The 23,267-nt window shown below is 38.8% G+C and overlaps 1 protein-coding gene across 1 annotated transcript; it reads right to left on the bottom strand.

Annotated features, from left to right (window-relative positions):
* Positions 1-4,715: 4,715 nt before the first annotated feature.
* On the bottom strand, positions 4,716-5,649 carry LOC308664918 (zinc finger HIT domain-containing protein 3-like). The gene is given in 2 exon segments (XM_081322468.1): positions 4,716-5,334; positions 5,337-5,649. Coding segments are annotated over 2 exon segments (489 nt in total). The 5' UTR covers positions 5,518-5,649; the 3' UTR covers positions 4,716-5,026.
* Between the last annotated feature and the right edge of the window lie 17,618 nt (positions 5,650-23,267).

Below are 23,267 nucleotides of genomic sequence, written 5' to 3'. Positions count from 1 at the left end.
AGTGATGCTGCTCTAGACATCTGTTCAAAGTTCTGCCTTCGTGGGCAATGTTAAGAAGCCCCACTTACAGACCAACAGCACTTCCAATGATGTCATTAAGTCCCTAATGGCCACCACCTTCCCATTTAAAGCCAGAAAATCTCAACTTTCATTGCAGCTGCAACTGCTTTAGAAAGTCTCTAAGGGCTAGGGCTAGATAAAGAAGATAGAAACATTCAGTTATTGATGACAGGGATTATCTTTCTTCATGCAGATCCTATGGGCAACCTGAAGGGCTCTAGCATTTAATGGTGACATCAGTAAAAGTATATTGCTTTTATTTAAATAAAGAATTGCAGAATTTTGATTTATCTGCCTCAGCGAAGCATTCCGTTGTACCATGGGGAAACTCCTTCAGGTTTGCTCATAATTAATATTAGTGCTAGAGGAAACATTTCTAAGGAAAGAGAAATCAGATGTTTAATATGTTGACCAATTCAAGATTTGTTAAGAAGAAATAATTTTTAGTTTTTCTGTTTAAAAAGTTGGGTGCCAGTTTCTCTTGAGAAATAATCTTTGATGTTGATCAGTCCAATCTTAGAACTAGGTAGAGAAAATAGAGAATTTGCTTTTCATTTATTAATATTTTGACAGAGAAGTGTAATATTTCATTAATTATATTTCATTTTATTTGTTAGATTGTATTCCACCCTTTGTTCCATTGCTCAGAGCACATACAGATTACTTCTGTCCGCTGTATTTTCATATGTTAAGAAGCTGTGAGCTGGATTGGCCAAGAGAGGGTAAATCTTTCCAAGTCATCTGGCTGAACCTCAATGCCTAGAGTGGACTAACTGGCATTTCCCTGGTGCCAGTGGATCACATGGCTCTCAGGTATACGATGACTTTCACAGTTCTCATGGGAGTCCACTAATGTTTGAATGTTCTGGCACATCCATGTACGGCAGTGGTCCCCAAGCTTTGTGGGACCAGTTTGGTGGAAGATGATATTTCTCTGGACCGGGCTTGTGGTGGTTTCACATGCAACCTATATCCCACACATGCACAGATAAAGCTTCACTTGCTTGCCTGCCTCTTGCACAGCCTGGTTCCTAACAGGCTATGGACAGATACAGGTCTGTGGACCGGTGGTTGGGGATCTTAAAATGTTTTTGATGTTTTGGGAGCTGATTTTAACAGATTTGTAATTTTATCTCTACTATTTTTTGTATGACTACCTTAAACTAAAAGGAGTGTCATATTTTCCTTTTATTTTCAATAAAATTGATTTAAATTATGGATTGTGCTTGGTATGTAATTTCTAAAAGGAAAGGAGACTGATTTCCCTAGCCATCTATATATTACTAAAACTCATTATCATGACCTTTAAGTGGACAAAACAGTGCATCATAAAGGCAAGAATTTTTGAAACAGAGTATTTCAAATGGGCTAACTTAGAGAAAGTGTCCCAAATCCAGAATGCATGACTCCTGAGGAAATGAAATTTGGGAATGTTGAGGCTGCTTCAGTGTTACTGGGTGCTGCTGTGTTGCTGCTGCAATCACGTGATCTTCATTTTCAACAATCTATGACACTTTTCCTGTTTAGATAAAGTTTTCCTGTTTGTTGGACCCATGTCCCTCCTGGCTGACTTATGCGGCCCGGGATGGGACACAAGGCTGGCTCCAGGCAGTGATTACTGCCTCTTTGAGTGAGGGTAGCTTTCCCGCCGCCTTGAAGGAGGCAGTGGTGAGACCCCTCCTCAAGAAGCCTGCCTTGGACCCAGCAATATTAAACAACTTTCGTCCGGTCTCCAACCTTCGCTTTCTGGCGAAGGTTATTGAGAGCGTGGTGGCGCAACAGCTCCCTTTGTTCTTGGATGAAGCTGATTATCTAGACCCGTACCAATCGGGTTTCAGGCCCGGGTACAGCACAGAGACGGCATTGGTCACGCTGGTGAATGATCTCTGGCGGGCTCGGGACAGGGGCTGCTCCTCTGTCCTAGTCCTTTTAGACCTCTCAGCGGCTTTTGATACCATCGACCATGGTATCCTGCTGTGACGTCTCAGGGGGTTAGGAGTGGGAGGCCCAGTTCTCCAGTGGTTCTCCTCCTACCTTCTGGGACATTCGCAGTCGGTGTTGGCAGGGGGGCAGAGATCGACCTTGAGACCTCTCATTTGTGGAGTTCCTCAGGGATCGGTTCTCTCGCCTCTCCTGTTCAACATCTACATGAAGCCGCTGGGTGAGATCATTCGTGGTTTCGGAGTTGGGTATCATCAATATGCTGATGATACCCAGCTTTTTATTTCGACCCCAAACCACCCCAGTGATGCCCTCGACGTGATGGCCCGCTGCCTGGAGGCGGTCCGGGTCTGGATGGGGAGGAACAGGCTTCGACTCAACCCTGACAAGACGGAGTGGCTGTTCGTGCCGGCATCCCGGGAAATTCCGATTATCTCATCTCTGGCCATGGGGGGTGAGCTATTACCCCCCGTAGATAGGGCGCGCAACTTGGGGGTCCTTCTAGATTCACAGCTCTCTTTAGAAGAGCATATCGGAGCTGTGACTAGGGGGGCCTTTGCCCAGGTTCGCCTAGTGCGCCAGTTGCGACCCTATCTAGACCGGGATGCCTTGCGTACAGTCACTCATGCGCTCATGACTTCTCGTCTAGACTACTGTAATGCTCTCTCTACATGGGGCTACCCTTGAAGTCCACTCGGAGACTCCAACTGGTGCAGAATGCAGCCGCGCGAGTTGTGCTGGGGGTTTCCCGATACTCCCATGTTACACCTTTGCTCCGCAAGCTGCATTGGCTGCCGGTTGCCCTCCGGGTGAGGTTCAAGGTGTTAGTGATGACTTACAAAGCCCTACATGGCATGGGTCCGGATTACCTACGGCAACACCTGCGGCCGGCATCAACTTCCCTCCGTCCAGTGCGCTCCCACAGAGAGGGCCTCCTCAGGGTGCCTCCGATCAAAGAATGTCGATTGGTGGCCCCCAGGGGGAGAGCGTTCTCTGTGGGCGCGCCAGACCTATGGAACCGCTTGCCGGTTGAGCTCCGGATGGCCCCCGACCTTCGCTCCTTCTGGCGCGATCTCAAAACCTTCCTTTTTGAACAATCCGGCCTGGCCTGATGGGATGGGGTTGGGTTTTATAAATCGGTTTTAACTCTTAATGTGTATTAATTTGTTTACGGGCATTGCTGTTTAATTACTTTTTAATTTTTGTATCCTGTTTTTATTATGTATTGCCCTGTTCACCGCCCTGAGTCCTTCGGGAGAAGGGCGGTATACAAATTAAATTATTAAATTATTAATTAAATTATTAAATTAAATATCTCTGAAGTAATGACCCAAGGAGGTACAGGTTGTCTAGTAAGTTCTAAAAGTTGCAGGGCCAGGAGGCTGCATAAATTATGATGATGATAATTTTATTTGATGTATTTTAAAAGGTCTATGTAACTACCCATCTTATGCAATTTTGGGTGGTTCACAATAACAATAATAACAACAATAACTTTAAGGCAATCGTCACTATTGTCATTACAAATACAGGGGAAAACTAAAAACAAAACTTTGAACATACAGCCTAAGATTTTAAAGTCAATATCTCAGGGAAATAAGAGTATGAACACTGATCTCTTGGTGAAGGGATGGAGAAACTGCAGGCTGTTTGTTGATCCTTTTCTATCAGGATCAAGCCATCATTACTTTTTAATTGAGCATCTTTTTATGGGTCAGTGAAGGTGTTTTTTTCCTGTCACTGGTGTGCACAGTGACTTAGATATTTTTCTACATTTCCAAATTAAATATTGGACATACTTCAGCTGATCTATATTTAGCCTCTATGACTGCAGTTAAAGTACATCAGTGAGGAACTGCAGTATATGTTCACCCCTTTGACATTCTTACTGTGGTAAAAAAACATTAAGAAACCTTTGACGTGTTAGCATTCCCCTTGGCTGTTTTCATCATGGCGTTCTTTGGAAGAAAGCTGACCAACTGACAAATTCCATTTTAAACACAATTTATATCTTTTATTGTTCTCTAAATTGCCTGTCAAGATGGTCACCTATTGCACTGCTACTTAAGTGATGCACTTTGCATTTTCTAGTTTTCTTTATAAAAAAAACAGTGTTGTACTCAATGGTTTTCTAAATTTGTCTAAAATGAGCTACAGAGTATTTTATTGGGCTTCTTTATGAAAATATACAAGGAAGGAGAGTTATAAAAAAGTGCTCTTGTTGGAATGATAAATGATTTGCTACATGGTTTGATATTGTCCTACTTTCAAGCCCAGTGTGATAACGGAGAGCAACGGCAGGAGAGAAGTTTGCAAATGCCTGGATCTATAATGGTATGTCCTTGTGGTTTCCTTGATACTCTCTGAGCTGGGTTGTTTCCTTGCAGATGTTTCATTAACCAAGTAGGTAACACCATCACTGCTAGAAGGAAGTGGGGTTTGCTCTTTGTTTATGTGCAACTACGTTGCCCTTTCAGTGTTGGTAGGAGTGTTCTTAGTCATTCCTTGATTAGGCTGTGGTTTATACTGTTTGATTGTTTGTCTAAGTTGGTAGTTCCTTGATTGGGGTACTGTTTACTGCTTCTTTGTTGGTCTACTATTAATCTTGGGGTTAATCTCTGCTTATCTAAGTGCCTTTTCTATTTGTATGTTCTTGATAATGTTATTTAGAAATAATTCTTAGATTCTTTCTTGTTTTTTATTTTTTTTAGACTTTATTAAAGAATTTATTAAAAAATAAAAGCCATCTTTCTCCCTTTCAAAACCGACCACCTTCTGAAACCGGCAAGGACTTGTAGTTCAAAAAACCTCCGCTTGTGAAAATTACACACACACACACACACACACACACACACACACACACACACACCCCATGCCTGGATCAACTGTTCTTGGGCGCAGCCTGGCTCATTCTGTCCCAAGGGATTCTAACACAGTCAGCAGTAAATAAAAGACAAAGCATTTCCAAATTTGCTAGCTTGTCTTCCAGGGCTGGAGAAACCTCTACTTAACTCTACTTAGATGTTCACTCTGGAATTTCCTTCTCCTCCCCCTCCGACTCGACAACCCTTAGGCAACAATCTGCAAACTCCACAAAGACCGGTTCCTGCATGTATTTTCTCATGAGAACGCTCTTGTCCTTGGCTTGGTCAATGGTAAGCAGCAGCGTGCGGAGGTGAGGATTCGAAAGGATGTCTTGGAGCTCTTCCGATTCCTTCAACAGCTGAAGTTTCTGCAGAGGCACCCTATTGCCTTCGTCATCTTCGGTCAAAATGTCATCCAGAGACCAAGGACTGCCTTCCGTCCTCCGTGATTCCTCTCTCTGAATGGGTAGGAAGCCTCTGACTCTGCAGGCCATGTGGTTGGATCCACTTTGGACGTGCACTCTTCTTTGTGTTTCTTGTAACAGGGCACGGAACAATATCTATCTCGGCAGCCCGGACAGCGGTACTTGGCGGCCTGACGCCCCTCTCGCCCGCACACCACGCAGCGGCCCTCGCCAGCCGTCCTCGGCATGGCTGCCCCAAGCCCGGGTCTCCAGCGCGTCTTCTGGGCCTGCCTGGCCGACCGACTCCCGGGCGGGGCTTCAATTCTTAGATTCTTTCTGATTTAATTTAGCTTTTCCATGTTATTTCTCAGTAATAGTTATTTCACAGTGGCTTACAAAAACAGAAAAAACATAAAGAAGATGTGTGCCATTTTAGTCAATATGCTACATTATAGCAACAAAATTACAAGAATAGAAAAGAGAATTTAAAAACCTATGACATAATTTTGTAAAAAAATAATTTAAAAATTAATGAGAAATATCAATTCTATAATATTGCATTTCCAATGAAAGTATGTAACATCTCTCTTACACTGAACAGAAAAACAGAGTTGGAAGATACCTTGGAGGTCTTCTAGTCCAACCCCCTGCTCAAACAGGGTATCAAATATCATTTCAGACAAATGATTGTCAAATCTCTTCTTAAAAAACCCCAGCGTTGGAGCACTTATAACTTCTGGAGGCAAGTCATTCCACTGATTAATTGTTCTAACTGTCAGGAATTTTTCCTTAGTTTTAAGTTGGTTCTCTCTTTGATTAGTTTCTATCTATTGCTTTTTGTCCCACCTTCTGGTGCTTTGGAGAATAGGTTAAAACCCCCACCTCCCACTCTTCTTTGTGGCCTCAGATCCTGGTAACTGTGCCTGTGACCATATGTTTCATTGCCAAAAAGTTTGTCATTGTCTTTTCTTGGAACGTGTCTGGGATTCTTGCATGATCTCTGATTTCTAACCTGGTTAATTTTTCTAAGAAGAACCAAAAACATCCAGGTGTAGTCACCTACTGCATTAAAAATGTATTAAAATAAAAGAATAAATGATATTAATATTTTAAAGATTTCCCTGACAGTTATGTGTAAAGATACATTGAAATTTGACTTGAATTCCATCAGCATACTGAATGTATTCAATGAATTTACTTTTGTAACATACAAGACAGGTTAGTAAATGAGTACAGATAGTCTTTGAATTACAGCCATTCATTGAGTGACCATTCAGAGTTACAAAGGCACTGAAAAAAGTGATTTGTAACTGATTTTCACACTTACGACCACTGTAGCATCCCCATGGTCACATAAACAAAATTTGAGTGCTTGGTACCTGGCATTTATTTATGATACATGTATTTATGATAGTTGCACTGTCCTGTTGTCTTAAGACAACAAATATACCCAATACTCCTTTATAGATTTGCAGTATAAAAGACACAGAAATAATCTAAAGAATAATTACTGAGGGAATAAAGGGAGGACAACTAACACAGAATAAGATAAGATAATCTTTATTGTCATTTTTTACTGTGGGCACAATGGCGCACATCAAAAATGAAATTTAGTTGCCCGTTCTCAAAGTGAGACACATACATGACATCCCCCAAAACATACTACATACAACATATGTATAGGCCCACACCCCTACATATACATAACAATAAAATATTAAATACTGTCCAACTTGAATATATAACGGAATTATATGTTTTGCAATGTGAAACAGTGTAGAATCATCCTCCTGTTGTGAATCTGAAGTAATATCCCTATATATCCATTGTTTTTATTTAATTGATCAGATTATTTTTATGAGACTGTCTTCTCTACCTTTGCGCTTGTGGTTATCTTATGGTTTAGTGTCAGTATTTCCAAACATAACCCAATTGATCCAATATTAACATTTTATATACAGTGTAATTTTAAAAAGGAAATGTTTAAGTTTCTGGAATTGTTCTATGTAATCCTATATTTCTTGCTTTTAAAAAAACAGACAAAAGAAAAAGCATTGGGGGAAAAGTGGGTCGGGGGGAACTACACCTTTTCCAGTCTTTTAATGGCCTTTAACATTTTGAGTTAATAGTACATTTTAATGCTCTCCCCCCTTCCCCCTAAATTATGTCTTTGGTGTATCCTCGTTTGCTGCTGTTCATGATGAAATAGACTAAATTGGAAGATGTTTTTGATAAATTCTGCTTCAGAAAACTATCCTTCCTAGTTCTTAATGGAAATTTGTACAATTTTCAATGCCATCTGTTCAGCTCATCTGGCCCAAAGAACAGCTCAGCTTTCATTTCTGTTTCCAGGCCACCATGTTTAATTGCATCATCTTACTTTCAGCCAGCTTGTTATCAATTTGCCTTTAGGCAATGTGTGGATAAGGTAAAATGGTTACCATGAACATTTTTTTATTTTTTTAAAAATAGAAAACATTATTATTGGGTCATCCATGCATATAGAACTTGCACAGAGGTCTGTGTCCTGTATGAATTTGGATAATTGGGGAACAAGATAATAGGTGATGGTCATAAGTAAAGAAATGCATATAGTTCTTTTCAGTTGAGATTATTAAGAAATGATTATTTTGTCTAGATCTTCTCTTTCCAAAACATCAATCTTTGTTGGTTCCAGAAATAATTCATATGATCAAATTAAATCAATGCCACAATGATGATCAACCCTTTAACCTAAATGCTGTGCTCTTCTATTCCAGTTCAGTTGATGATAAAAATTTCACATATCTAGCTTTTAATCATGGATGAGATTGACTTGGTGTATATCTCAGAGTCCTGAGACACAGAAGTGTAGTTCTGAGCTATGATACAGCTCAGTGATAGGTTGTCACTACAGGTGGGGAGAAGAAATGGGCATATCTTTCAAAACTTTATCTTGCTGACCAGATGCTCCATCTAATGTTCAATCAAAGTGCATCTAGCTCAGAGGTCCCCAACCTTTTGGGTACCAGGGACCAGTTCCATGGAGAAAGGTTTTTCCACAGACTGGAGAGTGCGTGGTTTTGTGTGCTGCTTGCATCCCGTGGATGGAGCTTTGCTTGTTTGTGCAGACTGGTTTCTGGCATGCCACGGCCCAGTACCGGTCCATGGACCGGGGGTTGGGGACCCCTGATCTAGCTAATCAGGATGATGTAGGGATATTGTTAATACATTGTGCAGCCCATTGCCTAAAAGTATCTCCTCCAGTTAAAATGATTTTAGTACCCGTTTGATTTGGATGGTAGGAGATTTCTTTAGTTAATTTATTTAAAATATTTATATAGCCAGCCACTTTAAAAACAACTCTGGGTGACTTACAACCAATAAAACAATATAAAAATAAACAATAAAACTAAAAGCAGGAAAAAAATCAGTCATAATTCTTATGTTGATGCCCCTGTGCAATGATATTTCTTGACTGAGATTCAATATCTTGTCCTTTCCACCTAACCAATTTGTGCAGACTGCTTATTGGAACTTGGACTCTCAGTTTTAAAAAGCATTTTTTCTTACTGTCTGGCTTGTGTATTTTTGATGTAAGACTGGAGATGCACTTACGGTTTGATGAAGAATTACCAGAGGGAGAACTGAGATTTATGATTAGCCTATTTACATTTCGCCAAAGGTTTAAGTTGTAGACCTCAGATGACATTAGTGGTGGCTGTGGCAAGTATACCTTTGTACTATTTATGTTTGATAAGCCACATATTATGGCTGAATTTGGTTATAATAATCCAGAGTTTACTTTTATCATACCTTGACCATTGTAATGTGCTCTATACGAAGCCACCAATGAAAGGGCTAATAATATTATAAGATGCTGAATTTGTATGATACCTGTACTGAAATATTTGCAGTAGTTTATTTTTTACTTAGCACAAATTTAAAGTGTTGGCATTGATGTTTAAAGACTTAGAGAACACCCACACTCCCACTGGCACAGTGCCAAGCTGAGCTGCTTATAATTTTTTAAAACCATATCTTCACAAGAGAGTCTCCAATCTGTTGCTATCCAGTCACTGAGGCAGGCTGAAGCCAGATTGAGCAGAGCCAGCAGTAAAGTATGTTTCTCCCTGGAAAATGGAACAAGCTTTCCTCTAGATGAATATAGGTGATGTTCCTCAGTTAGGAGACTGAGATGCTGTAGATCCTTGATGTTTAGACATGCTGGATGAGGAAATGTACAGTACAAAATGTTTTATGAAATTGATATTTATTTTTAAAAGAAATATTTCAGTGAGGATAATGCAGAAGCACATCTGGCATTTTTAAAATGTCTAATTGCTATATATGAAATTCTTTTTACTGGCCTGGCCCTAGGTTTCTCATCGGCTGTAAGTATCTTAGATGATTCATAGAAGCATTTTCAAAGGCAGCTCAGCATACTTTGTGCATGTCTGCTCTCTGTCTGTGTTTGATCCGTGGTGAAAATTTTGGCAGATGGACAGAAATGGAATTAGCAAGAATGTCTCCATAGCTGTATTGCTATGAAAGGCAGTGGATGGGAAAAGCAACCAGCCAGGAAGTGCCTCTTAAATGCTTACTCTCTTGCTCAATCAACATTTTCTAGCATTATGGACAGAATACTGAGGTATCTGGCAGAAAGATTTTGGAAATAATGCACGTGCAGTGCTTTGAAAGCTCCCTAGGCTAAATAAATAAGTAAAACAACTGGATCCAGAATTATGCAACAAAAAGGCCATGGAATTTTTTCCACTTTCCACATCCCACAACAGTCTGTTGGTATCGTATGGAAAGCCTCTCTTCAGGATTGGGAGATGCTCCTGAAAAGGTTGGTGTATAATGGCTGCAGTGGATGTATAGAACTGCTGTAAGAGGCTGATGAGGTAGAGTCATTTTGTCCAAATGAAGACCTTCTATCTGAATTTGAAGAAGATTGTCACTCCCCAGTGGGATTGGCGGCCCTGTTCACAATTTGATGGGAACACAAGAAACAAAGGGGAATTCTGCTAATTCATGATTTAGCACATAGAAAAGCAAACCTTTTAGTTGATGGACTCCAGTTCACATAGGGTAGGGGGAGAGACTTGGTCCCTTTCAAGTATTTTGGGGTGTATTTGGGGAAATTTCCTTGTTTTTTAAAACAATGTAAAGTTAATTTAGGACTAATGCTGCAGTTTGCTACTTCAAAGTGTGGGAAACAGCACTCTTGATTGTAGCAGGTGAGTTCCTCCAGGGATTGTTCGTGGATTAAGGAGAAAGATTAGCTAGGTAGCTCTAATTTAATGGGATGGTGAATACGCCGCTAAGAATATAATAAATAAATGGAATTCATCTTTTATTAACCTAGTTATTATTAGCTATGACGGACATTCCCACCAGATGTTAAACTGTTGAGTTATTGTATCTTGAATATTTCATGTCCTAGACAAGAACAAAGTGGGGGGAACATCACATGCATCACATAAAAAGTCAGTCTAATAGCTTGCCTTGACCAGAGTGTCATGATTTTAGAGCCAGATGTTCTGTAGTAAAAATTAACCATTAAGCAAAACAAGCCTGTGAAGTTTTTCCCCTAGCTCTCATGCCCCTAACTCTTTCACTACCACATTTAACTTTTCTTAATTTTTTTTTATCATTGTCGTTTCCTGCCATGTTCAACTTTAATAGCATTGATTAAAAATGTTTTCTTTGTCTTGGTGAATGACTAAAGTTTAAAACTTGGGTTTGAACATGTCATTCAGACATCACATTTATTTCCATTTCATGGCATCAGAGTTTTGATTCTGTTGAGGGCCAACATGGTTGGATTGTTCTTAGGTCTTAGGGCACCTGTTGGCCTTAATCTGGCCTTGTGTGTATTTAGTGCAATAATATTTAAAGTGCTGAATCCACCAGGGTCATTGGGACATGCTTTCTTTATACATGATTTTAAAGTGCAGTTTTGAAAAACTTATTTCTACTCAAAAAGATACTATTTGCAGGATCTCTTATGGCCCCCAGGCCACATATGAGCCTTTTCTTGTCTCTGTCTGGCTCACATGAGATTAATCAGAAATCAAATGTAAATAAGCTCACCAAAAGGGCAGGAGAAGAAATTGAGGTGGGCCTGGCTCTGGGTGGTTGCCATGCGATCCTTCAGTCAGCTGGCAACTGTGGAAGGTGAGGAAAGAAAGTGCTTTTCTGCAACCTCTCCTGGAGCAGCCTGAAGAGGTGGTGGTGGCAGTCATTGCATGAGGGGACCTAGGCTTGGTACCCACCACTGTCTTGGTTGAAGCACAACCTTGAAGGTGAGTGGTGGAGCACAACCAGGAGCTATTGGTTCAGCTTTCCACAACAGTCCCAGTTTCTCATGTGGCCCCTTGAGAAAATTAATTGCTCACCCCTTCCCTAAGGACATCTGTACATCCTACCATCTTCCTGGTTTATTGGCATTTTCAAAAAAGTTCTGTTTTGCTCTCTTTATCTGTTCTGCCCTTTTTTCTGAGTCCAACAGATTTAATTTATGTTTTATTATGTCCATTTCTCTTCTCAGTCTTTTTTGTGGATTTTTTTGCAGTTCTGATTCTAACTTTCCAAATGTTTCTTTTAGTAGTGCATATGGCTGTCTCCTCTGCTCATTTTCCTTGCCATATATGTTATAGCTATACTTCTAAAGTACACTTTAGCTGTATCCCATACATTTTGTAATGTATCTTCTTTTTTATTTTCTTTTAAAAAAAATTCCATTTCTTTTTTAGCTAGGTCTATAATTCTCTTTCTTTTAATATAGATTGATTTAAAGTCCATCTTTTTGTATTCCTTTCCAAGTCACTTTCAGGGGATTATGGTCTGCCCATGTGCCTATTTCTATCTCAATATCCTGTATATTCATCCTCAAGTCAGCGGTCATCCAAATCATATCGATTCTTGACCAAAATTTTTAGCTGTTTGAATAAAAGTGTATTGTAGTTTTTGTGGATTGATTTCCCTCCAGACATCCTGGATTCCAATTTCCTATGCCATATTAAAGAATGTCCTGGGTAATCTTCCAGTTTTTCTGTTGTATTGCTTTTATAGTCAATTTTTCCGTCTACTATCGCATTAAAATCTCCTACTAAACAAATATTTTGATAGTCTATTTCTATTATTTTTCTATGTAAGTTTTTATAAAATTCTTCTTGATTGTTATTTGGTGCATAAATTGCCACTAGCAGTGTTTGCTTTTGGTGCAGATATATTTCTACCAATATTCTTCCTTCTTTATCCGAATATACAAATTTAGAATCTATTGTCTCTTTAATGTGGTGACCCCTCTTTTTTTCTGATGTGCTGATGCGTAATAAAATTTCTTAATTTTTGGATATTCCAATAATTTATGGTGCTGTTTTTTATGTGTGTTTCTTGCAGACAAATTATGTCTATGTTCAATTTCTGTAATTTCCTGAAAACTTTATTTCTTTTTGATGGGGAGTTTAGTCCATTTATATTCAAAGAAAAAATTCCATTTTCTTTCTCCATTTCCATTTCCATTATTTATATTTAGGTCTAGTCGATCTAGTAATCCTCTGTTCTCTGGCAGGTCCTTCACCTTTGCCCTCTTGTTCGTCTTTCTCTTTCTGTTCTCCTATTTGTGCAGTTGCTCCTTGATTCATCTCTTCCATTTGCTTCTGCTCCTTATTTTCCCTTTGTCTTTGTTTCACTCCATCTAGAATTGCTCTATTCCTTACTTCAAACTCTTCTGCTTTCCAGACTGAATCCAATCGATATCTTGTATTATTCCAATTTATTAAAATGCCTTCTGGCATCAGCCATCTGAAATTTATGCCTTTGGCAATCAGCTTTGTAGTTAAGAAATGATAGTGTCTTCGAGTATCTCTTACTCTCTTAGATATCTGCTTTAAAACCATGATTTCTTTATTTTTATATTGTATTTGCTCATCTCTGACTTTTCTCGCACTTCATCTCTTGTTGTTTTCTTTATTTATGAACCTTACATGTACTTCTCTTGGTAGTTTGTTTCTTCCTGCATAGCTTGAGTTCATGCAAAATATTTCATCGACCTCCATTTGAATTTTTCCTCTATCTGCCTTTAGAGCCTCTGCCAGGATGTCAATAATCACCACTGCTATGTTTTCTTCTCTGTCCTCAGGGATATTTTGAAATCTCTAATAGTGTTCTGCTTTTTCCATTTCTAGGATCTTAATTGCTCCCTCTACATCTCCCTCTATTTTTCATTTTCTTGTAAAAACATTTCCATCTTTTTATCAATGTCCTCTGATTTGGCTTCCACTTTCTGAATTCTTTGTTCATTTTTAATTATCATTTGATTTTGAACTTCAAATTTTGTCTTTATATCCAGAATTTCTTGACTTACTTTCTCAAGTTTACTTTGTGTCTCTTCATGGTTTTGTGTGTGTGTGTGTGTCTTCATGATTTCTTTGCATCATCTCTTGATTTCTTTGCATCATCTCTTGAATCAGTTTTAATGAGGTCTGTGTTTCGCTTTGGGCAGTGCTTATTTTCTCACATTGCAAAATTTCTTCAACAGATCCCTGTGTTGTTGGACTAGATTGTCCTACAGAGGGTGCAGAAGAGGTTTTCTTCCTAAGTCTAGTAATGTTTGATGAACTCATTTTACAGCTCTATCTAAAACCAAAATAGTATCTGTTTGAGTTTAGCCAAAGTCAACAAAAGTAACCATAGAAAGTCTTGCAATCTCTTTCCCTTGCAATCTCACAACAAGGCACTTTTGTTATTTGTAGGTGTCTCTTCAAGGTCATTGTTATGAAAACATTTTTTTCATTTCCTCCTCCTTCTCCCCCCCACTATTATTTGTGCTGTCATTTCTTCTTTCGCCACTAGATGTCCTCCTCGGCTTATTTATCAATGTCTGATATTAAAAGAAACACTTTCCCCTTTTGTAGTTACCCACCGCTTTTAAATTAATCCTTCTGGGGGTCTTTGCTTTTCAGCTCTTTCCCATCAGGGGCTCAACGTTTTATCATCCAAAATAAAACGTTTTATTTTACAAAGAGAGCAATTAGAAATGAGGTTATTCAAGCCTTTTACAATACTAAATTTGCAATTGCTGAACAAGAAGTTTTGATTTTAAAAGAGATCCCTCCAAGAATCCTAAGAAGAAGGAAGGAATTTGCCTTTTTGGCACAAGAATTAAGACGACGTGATATTAAGTTCAGATGGGAGATACCAGTGGGTATGGTGGTGATGCATGAAGGCATGAGACATCGTCTTACTACAGTGTTGCAGGCACGTGATTTTTATAGTAATGTTTTAAAAGCAGTCCCCATACCACCTTTGGAATCTACAAAGAAGAATGGTGAGGGAGAGCCTCAACTACGCAGTGAGAATTTACAAGGTGCTGAAGGAACAACGCAGATAGATGATAAAGTTACAGGAGTGGATCAAATTTCAGTATCATCGGAGGAGGCCAGAGACCAGAGGATGACCCGTGCTGTTTCGAGACGAATGAGACGAGAGCAAGACCAGCAGAAAGTCATGATGGCACCTCCAAAACTTACTTATAGTGAAGCTGTGGGAGGAGCGCGACCGAAGAGAGTGCAGGTGATTTTGGAAGAAGCGCTCCAAAAGCTTCGGGTCACGAAGGATGGCGACAAAGTTTCTAACCTGGAATGTTAATGGCTTAAATTCACCACAGAAGAGAAAGAAAGTTTTTCAATATTTAAAACAATTTAAGAATGATGTTATTTGTTTACAAGAAACACATATTAGAGTTACGGATCAAAAGTACTTATTAAATTCAAGACTGGGTACACAATTTATTGCTTCCGCAACTGATAAGAAAAATGGAGTGGTTGTTTATGTTAAGAATACCTTGACAGCGGAGTTAATTGAAGCAGATAAACAAGGAAGATATGTTATAATTGAACTGTTAATAGAAGGCAAGAAAACACTTCTGGTTGGATTATATGCTCCTAATCAACAACAAGCAGACTTTTATAGTTTACTACACAGCAAGATTATTCAGTGGGATTATAAATCTTTTATTTTTATGGGAGACTGGAACGGTGTTTTGGATGTACAAATGGACAAGAGTGGTTTTTTTAAAAAGTATTCCAAGTCATGCTAGACTGCCTAAATCTTTTTTGAAATGAAGGACGATTTGGAACTGCGAGATATCTGGAGAGAAAGAAATCTGCAAGAGAAGGACTATACTTTTTTTTCCGATAGACATCAATCTTTTTCTAGGATTGACTTTATACTAATTACTAATGATTTCTTTTCTAGGATTAAGAAGATTAAGATTTGTCCAAGAACTATGTCTGATCATAGTCCAGTCTGATTAGAGATAGAAAAAGATAATAGAGATAGGCGCTCCTGGCGTCTAAATGAGAACCTGTTTAGAAATCAGGAAAATGTGGAAGAATGTAAAAAACATGAAGGATTTTTTTAAAATTAATATGCATAAAGGTACTTCTATTGAAATGGTCTGGGATGCTAGTAAAGCTTATATGAGGTGTATATTTGAATAACAAATATAGACGCAATCTGGAATTCAGGAGGAAGGAATTAGAGAATGAAATTAGGGAAAAAGAAAAGGCTTTAATTTTGAATCCATCGGATGTGAAGATTAAAGTGGTAATTAATCTATTAAGGGGACAGTTCGACAAGTTGATGGCTGATCAAGTGGCAACTAACTTACGGTATGCTAGACATAATACTTTTTGCAATGCCAATAAACCAGGTAGATGGTTAGCTTATTTGTTAAGGAAGAAGCAAAGGGCTTCTAATATAGATAGAATAGAATATAAGGGTAAGGTAGTGTATCAGCAGAATCTTATTAAGAAGACTTTTGTTGATTTTTACCCTAAGTTATATGCTAGAGATAAGATTAGTGAGGCAGATATTGATGTATATTTGATGAATGCTAATATTCCTGTTCTTACACAAGAACAAAAGGAAGAGATGAATCAATTGATAACTGAGGAAGAATTTTTTTCAGCAATTAAACAATTGAAAGTGGGTAAGGCACCAGGTACGGATGGATTGACTGCTGTGTATTATAAAAATTTACAGTTAGAGATGGTAAAGCCATTAAGGGAATTGTTTCAGACAATTCAAATGGGAGGAGGGGTGCCCCCGTCCTGGAAAACTGCTTTTATTTCTTTGATTCCGAAGGAAGACCAGGATGTCACCCAAGCAAAAAATTATAGGCCAATATCACTTTTGAATACGGACTACAAGATATTTGTTAAGGTTTTAGCTAATAGATTAATGAAGGTATTGCAACAAGTAATTCATGGTGACCAAACTGGGTTTATAAGTGGTAGACAAATGAAGAACAATGTGAGGCATATAGTTGATTTGTTGGAATTTTTGGAAAGAAACAATCAGATCCCTGCAGCGTTGATCTTCTTGGATGCTGAAAAAGCCTTTGATCAACTGGATTGGCAATTTTTGTTGAAAGTATTAGATAAAATGAACTTTGGGGATAAATTTTACAACCAATTAGGGCACTATATCAAAAGCAAACAGCCCGTATAATAGTTAATAATAGTTTGACGGAAGTATGTAACATTGAAAAGGGCACAAGGCAGGGGTGCCCATTGTCACCTTTACTATTTGTTTTAACATTGGAGATATTATTGATTAAAATACGGGATTCGGGAAAAATTAGGGGAATTCAAATAAGAGATCAGGATTACAGACTGAGGGCGTTTGCAGATGATCTGGTTGTTACGGTAACTCAGCCTGAAGATTCAGTTGTAGAACTGATGGAGATAATAATGCAATATGGGAAAGTTTCTGGATTCAAGGTTAACATACAAAAAACTAAAATGTTGTCTAAGAATATGACAGTAACACAAAAGGCTGTTTTAGAAGGGCTAACGGGATTTGAAATTGTTAAAAGGGTTAAATATTTGGGGATATATTTGTCACCCTCAAATGTAAAGCTATATAAAAATAATTATGAAAAGTTATGAGGAAAAGTTCAAAAAGAATTGGATAGCTGGAAAAAACTACAATTATCTTTATTGGGAAGAATTGCAGCAGTGAAAATGAATGTTTTGCCGAAATTTTTATTTTTATTTCAAATGATACCTATTCTTAAAAAGGATTCAAACTTGGAGGAATGGCAAAAGGGTATTAATAAATTTGTCTGGGCAGGGAAAAGGCCACGAGTTAAATTTAAGATTATGCAGGATACACGTGAGAGAGATGGTCTTAAAATGCCTAATCTTAAACTATACTATGAAGCTGCTGCTTTGTCAGTGATAACTGATTGGATTAATTTAACACAAGGGAGATTATTAAATCTTGAAGGCCATGATTTGTTATTTGGTTGGCATGCATATTTATTGTATGATAAGAAGGTGGATAATGTGTTCAAGGTACATATTTTAAGACATGCTCTGTTGCGAGTTTGGAAAAAGTATAGACATAAGTTAAATTATAAGATACCTATATGGGCAATACCGAAACACGCAATAGAAAATATAAGTGTTGGGTTTAAACATGATGTGACTACATATAAGGAAATTTTAAGTTTGGAAAGGAATGTATGGCATTTGAAGCTGTATAATATTTTAAGAGAAGAAAAGATTGTACAAACTTGGTTTCAGTATGGGCAATTACAGGCCAGGTGGAAAGAAGACCAGAAGATTGGTTTCTCAATGATTGATGAAAATCTGGTAAAGCAAATTAGAGATCAAGGTCAAGCACATATTAAAAGGATATATCTTGCATTGATAGAAATTGATTCAGAGACAGAACTTGTTAAAGACTGTATGATAAAGTGGGCTCAGAATTTTCAAGAAGTCATTACAATGGATACTTGGGAAAAGATTTGGGTGAGAAATGTAAAATTTACGCAAGCTCAAAACTTAAGAGAGAACTTTTATAAAATGTTTTATAGGTGGCATTTAGATCCTAAAAAATTAGCAAGTATGTATCCGAACTGCCAGCCTAAATGTTGGAGGTGTGGTGATGAAGATGCAACGTATTTTCATATATGGTGGACCTGTAAAAAGGTTAAAGCTTTTTGGATTAAAATCTGGTGGAATATGCAAAAGATATTTAAGAAAAGGATAAAGTTTTGTCCGCAATTGTTTTTACTGGGCATTATTACTGATACTACTGTTGTGGACACTAAGTTGATGTTGAATTTAATTACGGCAGCAAGACTTTTAGTAGGGCAATATTGGAAGAAGGAAGAACTGCCGACTATAGAAGAATGGACTTTAAAAGTTTCCAACCTGGCGGAAATGGCAAAGATCTCGGCGTACTTGAAAGACCATTCGCAACAGAGATATATTGTGGAGTGGAAAAAATGGATTGATTATATCCAGAATAAATATGGGACTAAAAAGTTTCACCTAGCATTTGAATAAGTATTGATGTGATATTTATATTGCTTGTAGTTATTTTATAAGAGTTAAAGTGCGATAGATTTAATAGTTTATTGTTGTTTGCATAAGGTAGATTATGATTGTTTGTATTTTTATACCCTGTATTTAGCTCTGGGAAGTCGGGGAGGGGGGAGGGGGAAGGGAGGGAGGTGTTGGGGAGGGTTGGGGTAGAGGGGAGGGGGCTGGGAGGGGTTTTGTTTTGTTAAAAAAATGTATTGTAAAACTTTTCAATAAAAAAAACAAGGAGAAGAAAAGAAAGTTCTGGCTCACCCAGCCTCGGCATGCAGTTGACAGTCAGCTGTTTTATGGTGCCTCCCTTCCGGCTGGAGATGACTTGGGCTGCCTTGGCTTGGCAGCCTTTCTCCTGCCTTTTCAGAGTGCTTCTTCAGTCTGTTCTGATCGGCTGCCACCTGATCTGCGCTCCTGGAGTGTCCCTCCTTCGTTGCCCCTCCTGGGTTGCTAGGTGAAGGAAACTGAACTAGAAAGCCAGAGTACTGGCTTCTTCTAGTCGTCCCATCAGCAACCAAACCGGAAGTCTTGGCATTTGCTCAGCCATTTTCATTGAGAATATTTTCCCTTCTTTTTCTCTCTGCTTCTCTTGTCATTTTTTGTCTCTCCAGTTCTAGTGTTTTCCCTGGCATCTCTGCAGTCTGTTTTATCCAGTCTTTTTTATTTATCCTAAAGTTTATTTTGTAATGTTGAAATATAGGTTGTCTTTTCCAAATCCAGTATTTCTTGTAAAAAAATTTCCACTTGGATTAAATCATATTTCTTTGTTTTGTAGAGTTCCATCTTTAAGTCTCTATCCTCGGATTTATGTTCAGTTGTCTGTTTTATCTATTCCTTCTCTGTTATATTTTCCTGGGATTTTTTTTGGTATAAAATTGAATTGGGGATGAGTTGGTGTATATTTTCAAAATTATTTTGGATTTCTTTGTGGTTTGAAATCATTGATATTTGAATTAGTTGGAACATATCATATGTCTCCTCTTGAAAAGTATTTATTTTTTCTTGATTAGTTCTTTCTATAAATCTCTGGTTTTCCATGATGACCAAGAATCCAGATTCCCCCCACCCAGAAATAGCTTTAAGATCAGAGTTGACTATATACTTGTAATCCAGAAAGTTCAACAAAGTTCTTGTTTTGTTCCCTAAAGTTTGTAAGTTTCACTTTATCTACAGTCCAGATTATTTTATTTTTTGTCACAGCTGTTTTCTGTTGTTAAAGCTTTGAAGGTCACAAGCAGAGATTAGTTTTTTCCCCAGATTTTACCAAGTTTTATATGCAAGCCCTAGCTGTCATAATCCTCATCCAACAGTAGGTGTCAGTACTGGTTCATTTTTCAAATTTTAGGCCTCCATAAAAGGTTCAATTCCCCCTTTTCATTTCACTTTCTTGGGAATTTTTTTCTCCTCTTCAGGAAAATTGATAGGTAGGACAGAGAAAATCGATGTTCTTACCCAGATTCAAGCACAGTGTTTACGATCAGCTTAAAATAGTGCTTTTGACTTCAGTTGCTTTCAGCTTGGGCTGGACTCTGAAGTTAAGCTAGCCTTTCTCCTGTTGGTTTCTGGAAGGCTTTTCGTAGACCAATCAGGTCAACTGACATCACTCTGAGGTCCCTGAGACTTCTTTCCTTCATTGCCACCTCTCCGGGGCAGCTTCTGGCTCATTTAGGGTCCCCTAACAGGAAGAAGAGAGTTCTGACAACACGTGATCCACTGGAGAAGGAAATGGCAACCCACTCCAGTATCTTTGCCATGAAAACCCTATGGACAGTACCAAAAGGTAAAATGATATGACGCTGGAAGATGAGCCCCTCAGGTCAGAAGGCATCCAATATGCTACTGGGGAAGAGCAGAGGGCTAGTACTAGTAGCGCCAGAAAGAATGAAGCGACTGGGCCAAAGCCGAAAGGACACTCAGCTGTGGATGTGTCTGGTGGTGAAAGGAAAGTCCGATGCTGTAAAGATTTTTTCTCCATAGGAACCTGGAATGTAAGATCCATGAATCAAGGAAAGCTGGACGTGGTCAAACAAGAGATGACAAGACTGAACATCGACATCTTAGGTATCAGCGAACTAAAATGGACAGGAATGGGTGAATTTAATTCAGATGACCATCAGGTACGTATACTACTGCGGGCAAGAATCCCTCAGAAGAAATGGAGTAGCCTTCATAGTCAATAAAAGAGTAGGAAAAGCAATACTGGGATACAATCCTCAAAATGACAGAATGATCTCAGTTTGAATCCAAGGCAAACCATTCAATATCACAGTAGTCCAAGTCTATGCCCCAACCACCAATGCTGAAGAGGATGAAATTGACTGGTTCTATGAAGCCCTATAGCACCTTATAGAACTAACACCAAAAAAGATGTCCTTATCATGGGGGATTGGAATGCTAAAGTAGGAAGCCAAAAGATAACTGGAATAACAGGAAAGTTTGGCGTTGGAGTACAAAATGAAGCAGGGCACAGGCTGATAGAATTTTGTCAAAAGAATACGATGGTCATAGCAAACACTCTTTTCCAACAACCCAAGAGACGGCTCTACACATGGACATCACCAAGACGGTCAACACAGAAATCAGATTGACTATATGCTCTGCAGCCAAAGATGGAGAAGCTCTATACAGTCAGTAAAAACAAGACCAGGAGCTGACTGTGGCTCAGACCACGAGCTTCTCATTGCAAAGTTTAGGCTTAATTAAACTGAAGAAAGTAGGGAAAAGCACTAGGCCACTCAGTTATGAATTAAATCATATCCCTGTTGAATATACAGTAGAGGTTACAAATAGATTTAAGGAATTAGATCTGATAGACAGAGTGCCTGAAGAACTATGGACAGAGGTTTGCAACATTATAGAACAGGTAGCAACCAAAACCATCCCAAAGAAAAAGAAATGCAAGAAAGCAAAATGGCTGTCTGAGGAAGCTTTGTAAATAACTGAGGAAAGGAGGGAAGCAAAAGGCAAGGGACAAAAAGAAAGATACGCCCTATTGAATGCAGAATTCCAGAGAATAGCTAGAAGAGATAAGAATGCCTTCTTAAATGAACAGTGCAAAAAATAGAAGAAAACAATAGAATAGGGAGGACCAGAGATCTTTTCAAGAAAATTGGAGAGGTGAAGGGAACATTTCATGCAAAAATGGGCATGATAAAGGACCAAAATGGCAGGGACCTAACAGAGGCAGAAGAGATTAAGAAGAGGTGGCAAAATTACACAGAAGAACTATACAAGAATGAGCTTAAAATCCCTGATAATAACAATGAGGTGGTCACTGACCTTGAGCCAGACATCCTAGAATGTGAAGTGAAGTGGGCCTTAGAAAAGCTGAGCAACAACAAAGCTAGTGGAGGTGACAGTATTCCAGCTGAGCTATTCAAAATCTTAAAAGACGATGCAGTAAAAGTGCAACACTCAATTTGCCAGCAAATTTGGAAAACTCAACAGTGGCCACAGGATTGGAAAAGATCAGTTTACATTCCAATTCCAAAGAAAGGCAGTGCCAAAGAATGTTCAAACTATCGCACCATTGCACTCATTTCTCATGCTAGTAAAGTTATGCTTAATATCCTACAAGCTAGACTCCAGTAGTATGTGGATCGAGAACTAGCAGAAGTACAGGAAGGATTTCGAAGAGGAAGTGGAACTAGAGATCAAATTGCCAACATATGCTGGATCATGGAGAAAGCTAGAGAGTTCCAGAAAAACTTCTACTTGTGCTTCGTTGACTATGCTAAAGCCTTTGATTGTGTGGATCATAACAAACTGTGGCAAGTTCTTAAAGAGATGGGTGTACCAGACCATCTTATTTGTCTCTTGAGAAACCTATATGTGGGCCAAGAAGCAACAGTGAGAACTGGACATGGAACCACTGATTGGTTCAAAATTGGGAAAGGAGTCCGGCAAGGCTGTATACTGTCGCCCTGTCTATTTAACTTATATGCAGAGCACATCATGAGAAAGGCAGGGCTAGATGAATCAAAAGTTGGAATTAAGATTGCCGGAAGAAATATCAACAACCTAAGATATGCAGATGATACCACTCTAATGGCAGAAAGTGAAGAAGAACTAAAGAGCCTCTTGTTGCGGGTGAAGAAGGAGAGTGCAAAACTTGGGTTGAAACTTAACATTAAGAAAACCAAGATCCTGGCATCCAGCCCTCTTAATTCCTGGGAAATAGATGGGAAAGAAATGAAGGTAGTGACAGATTTTATTTTCCTGGGCTCCAAGATCACTGCAGATAGGGACTGTAGCCAAGAAATTAAAAGACGCTTGCTCCTTGGGAGGAAAGCCATGGCTAATCTAGACAGCACACTAAAAAGCAGAGATATCACCCTGTCAACAAAAGTGCGTATAGTCAAGGCTATGGTCTTCCCAGCTGCAATGTATGGCAGTGAAAGTTGGACCATAAAAAAGGCTGAGTGCCAAAGAAGTGAAGCCTTTGAACTGTGGTGCTGGAGAAGACTCCTGCGAGTCCCTTGTACTGCAAGGCGATCAAACCGGTCAGTCCTAGAGGAGATCAACCCTGGCTGCTCTTTAGAAGGCCAGATCCTGAAGTTGAAACTCAAATACTTTGGCCATCTAATGAGAAGGAAGGATTCACTGGAAAAGAGCCTAAT

This window comes from Vipera berus (genome assembly GCF_964194415.1).
Source record: "Vipera berus genome assembly, chromosome: 3".
NCBI lineage: Eukaryota > Metazoa > Chordata > Lepidosauria > Squamata > Viperidae > Vipera > Vipera berus.
The sequence above is the reverse complement of the archived record's forward strand: the minus strand, read 5'-3'. Positions and strand labels throughout refer to the sequence as shown.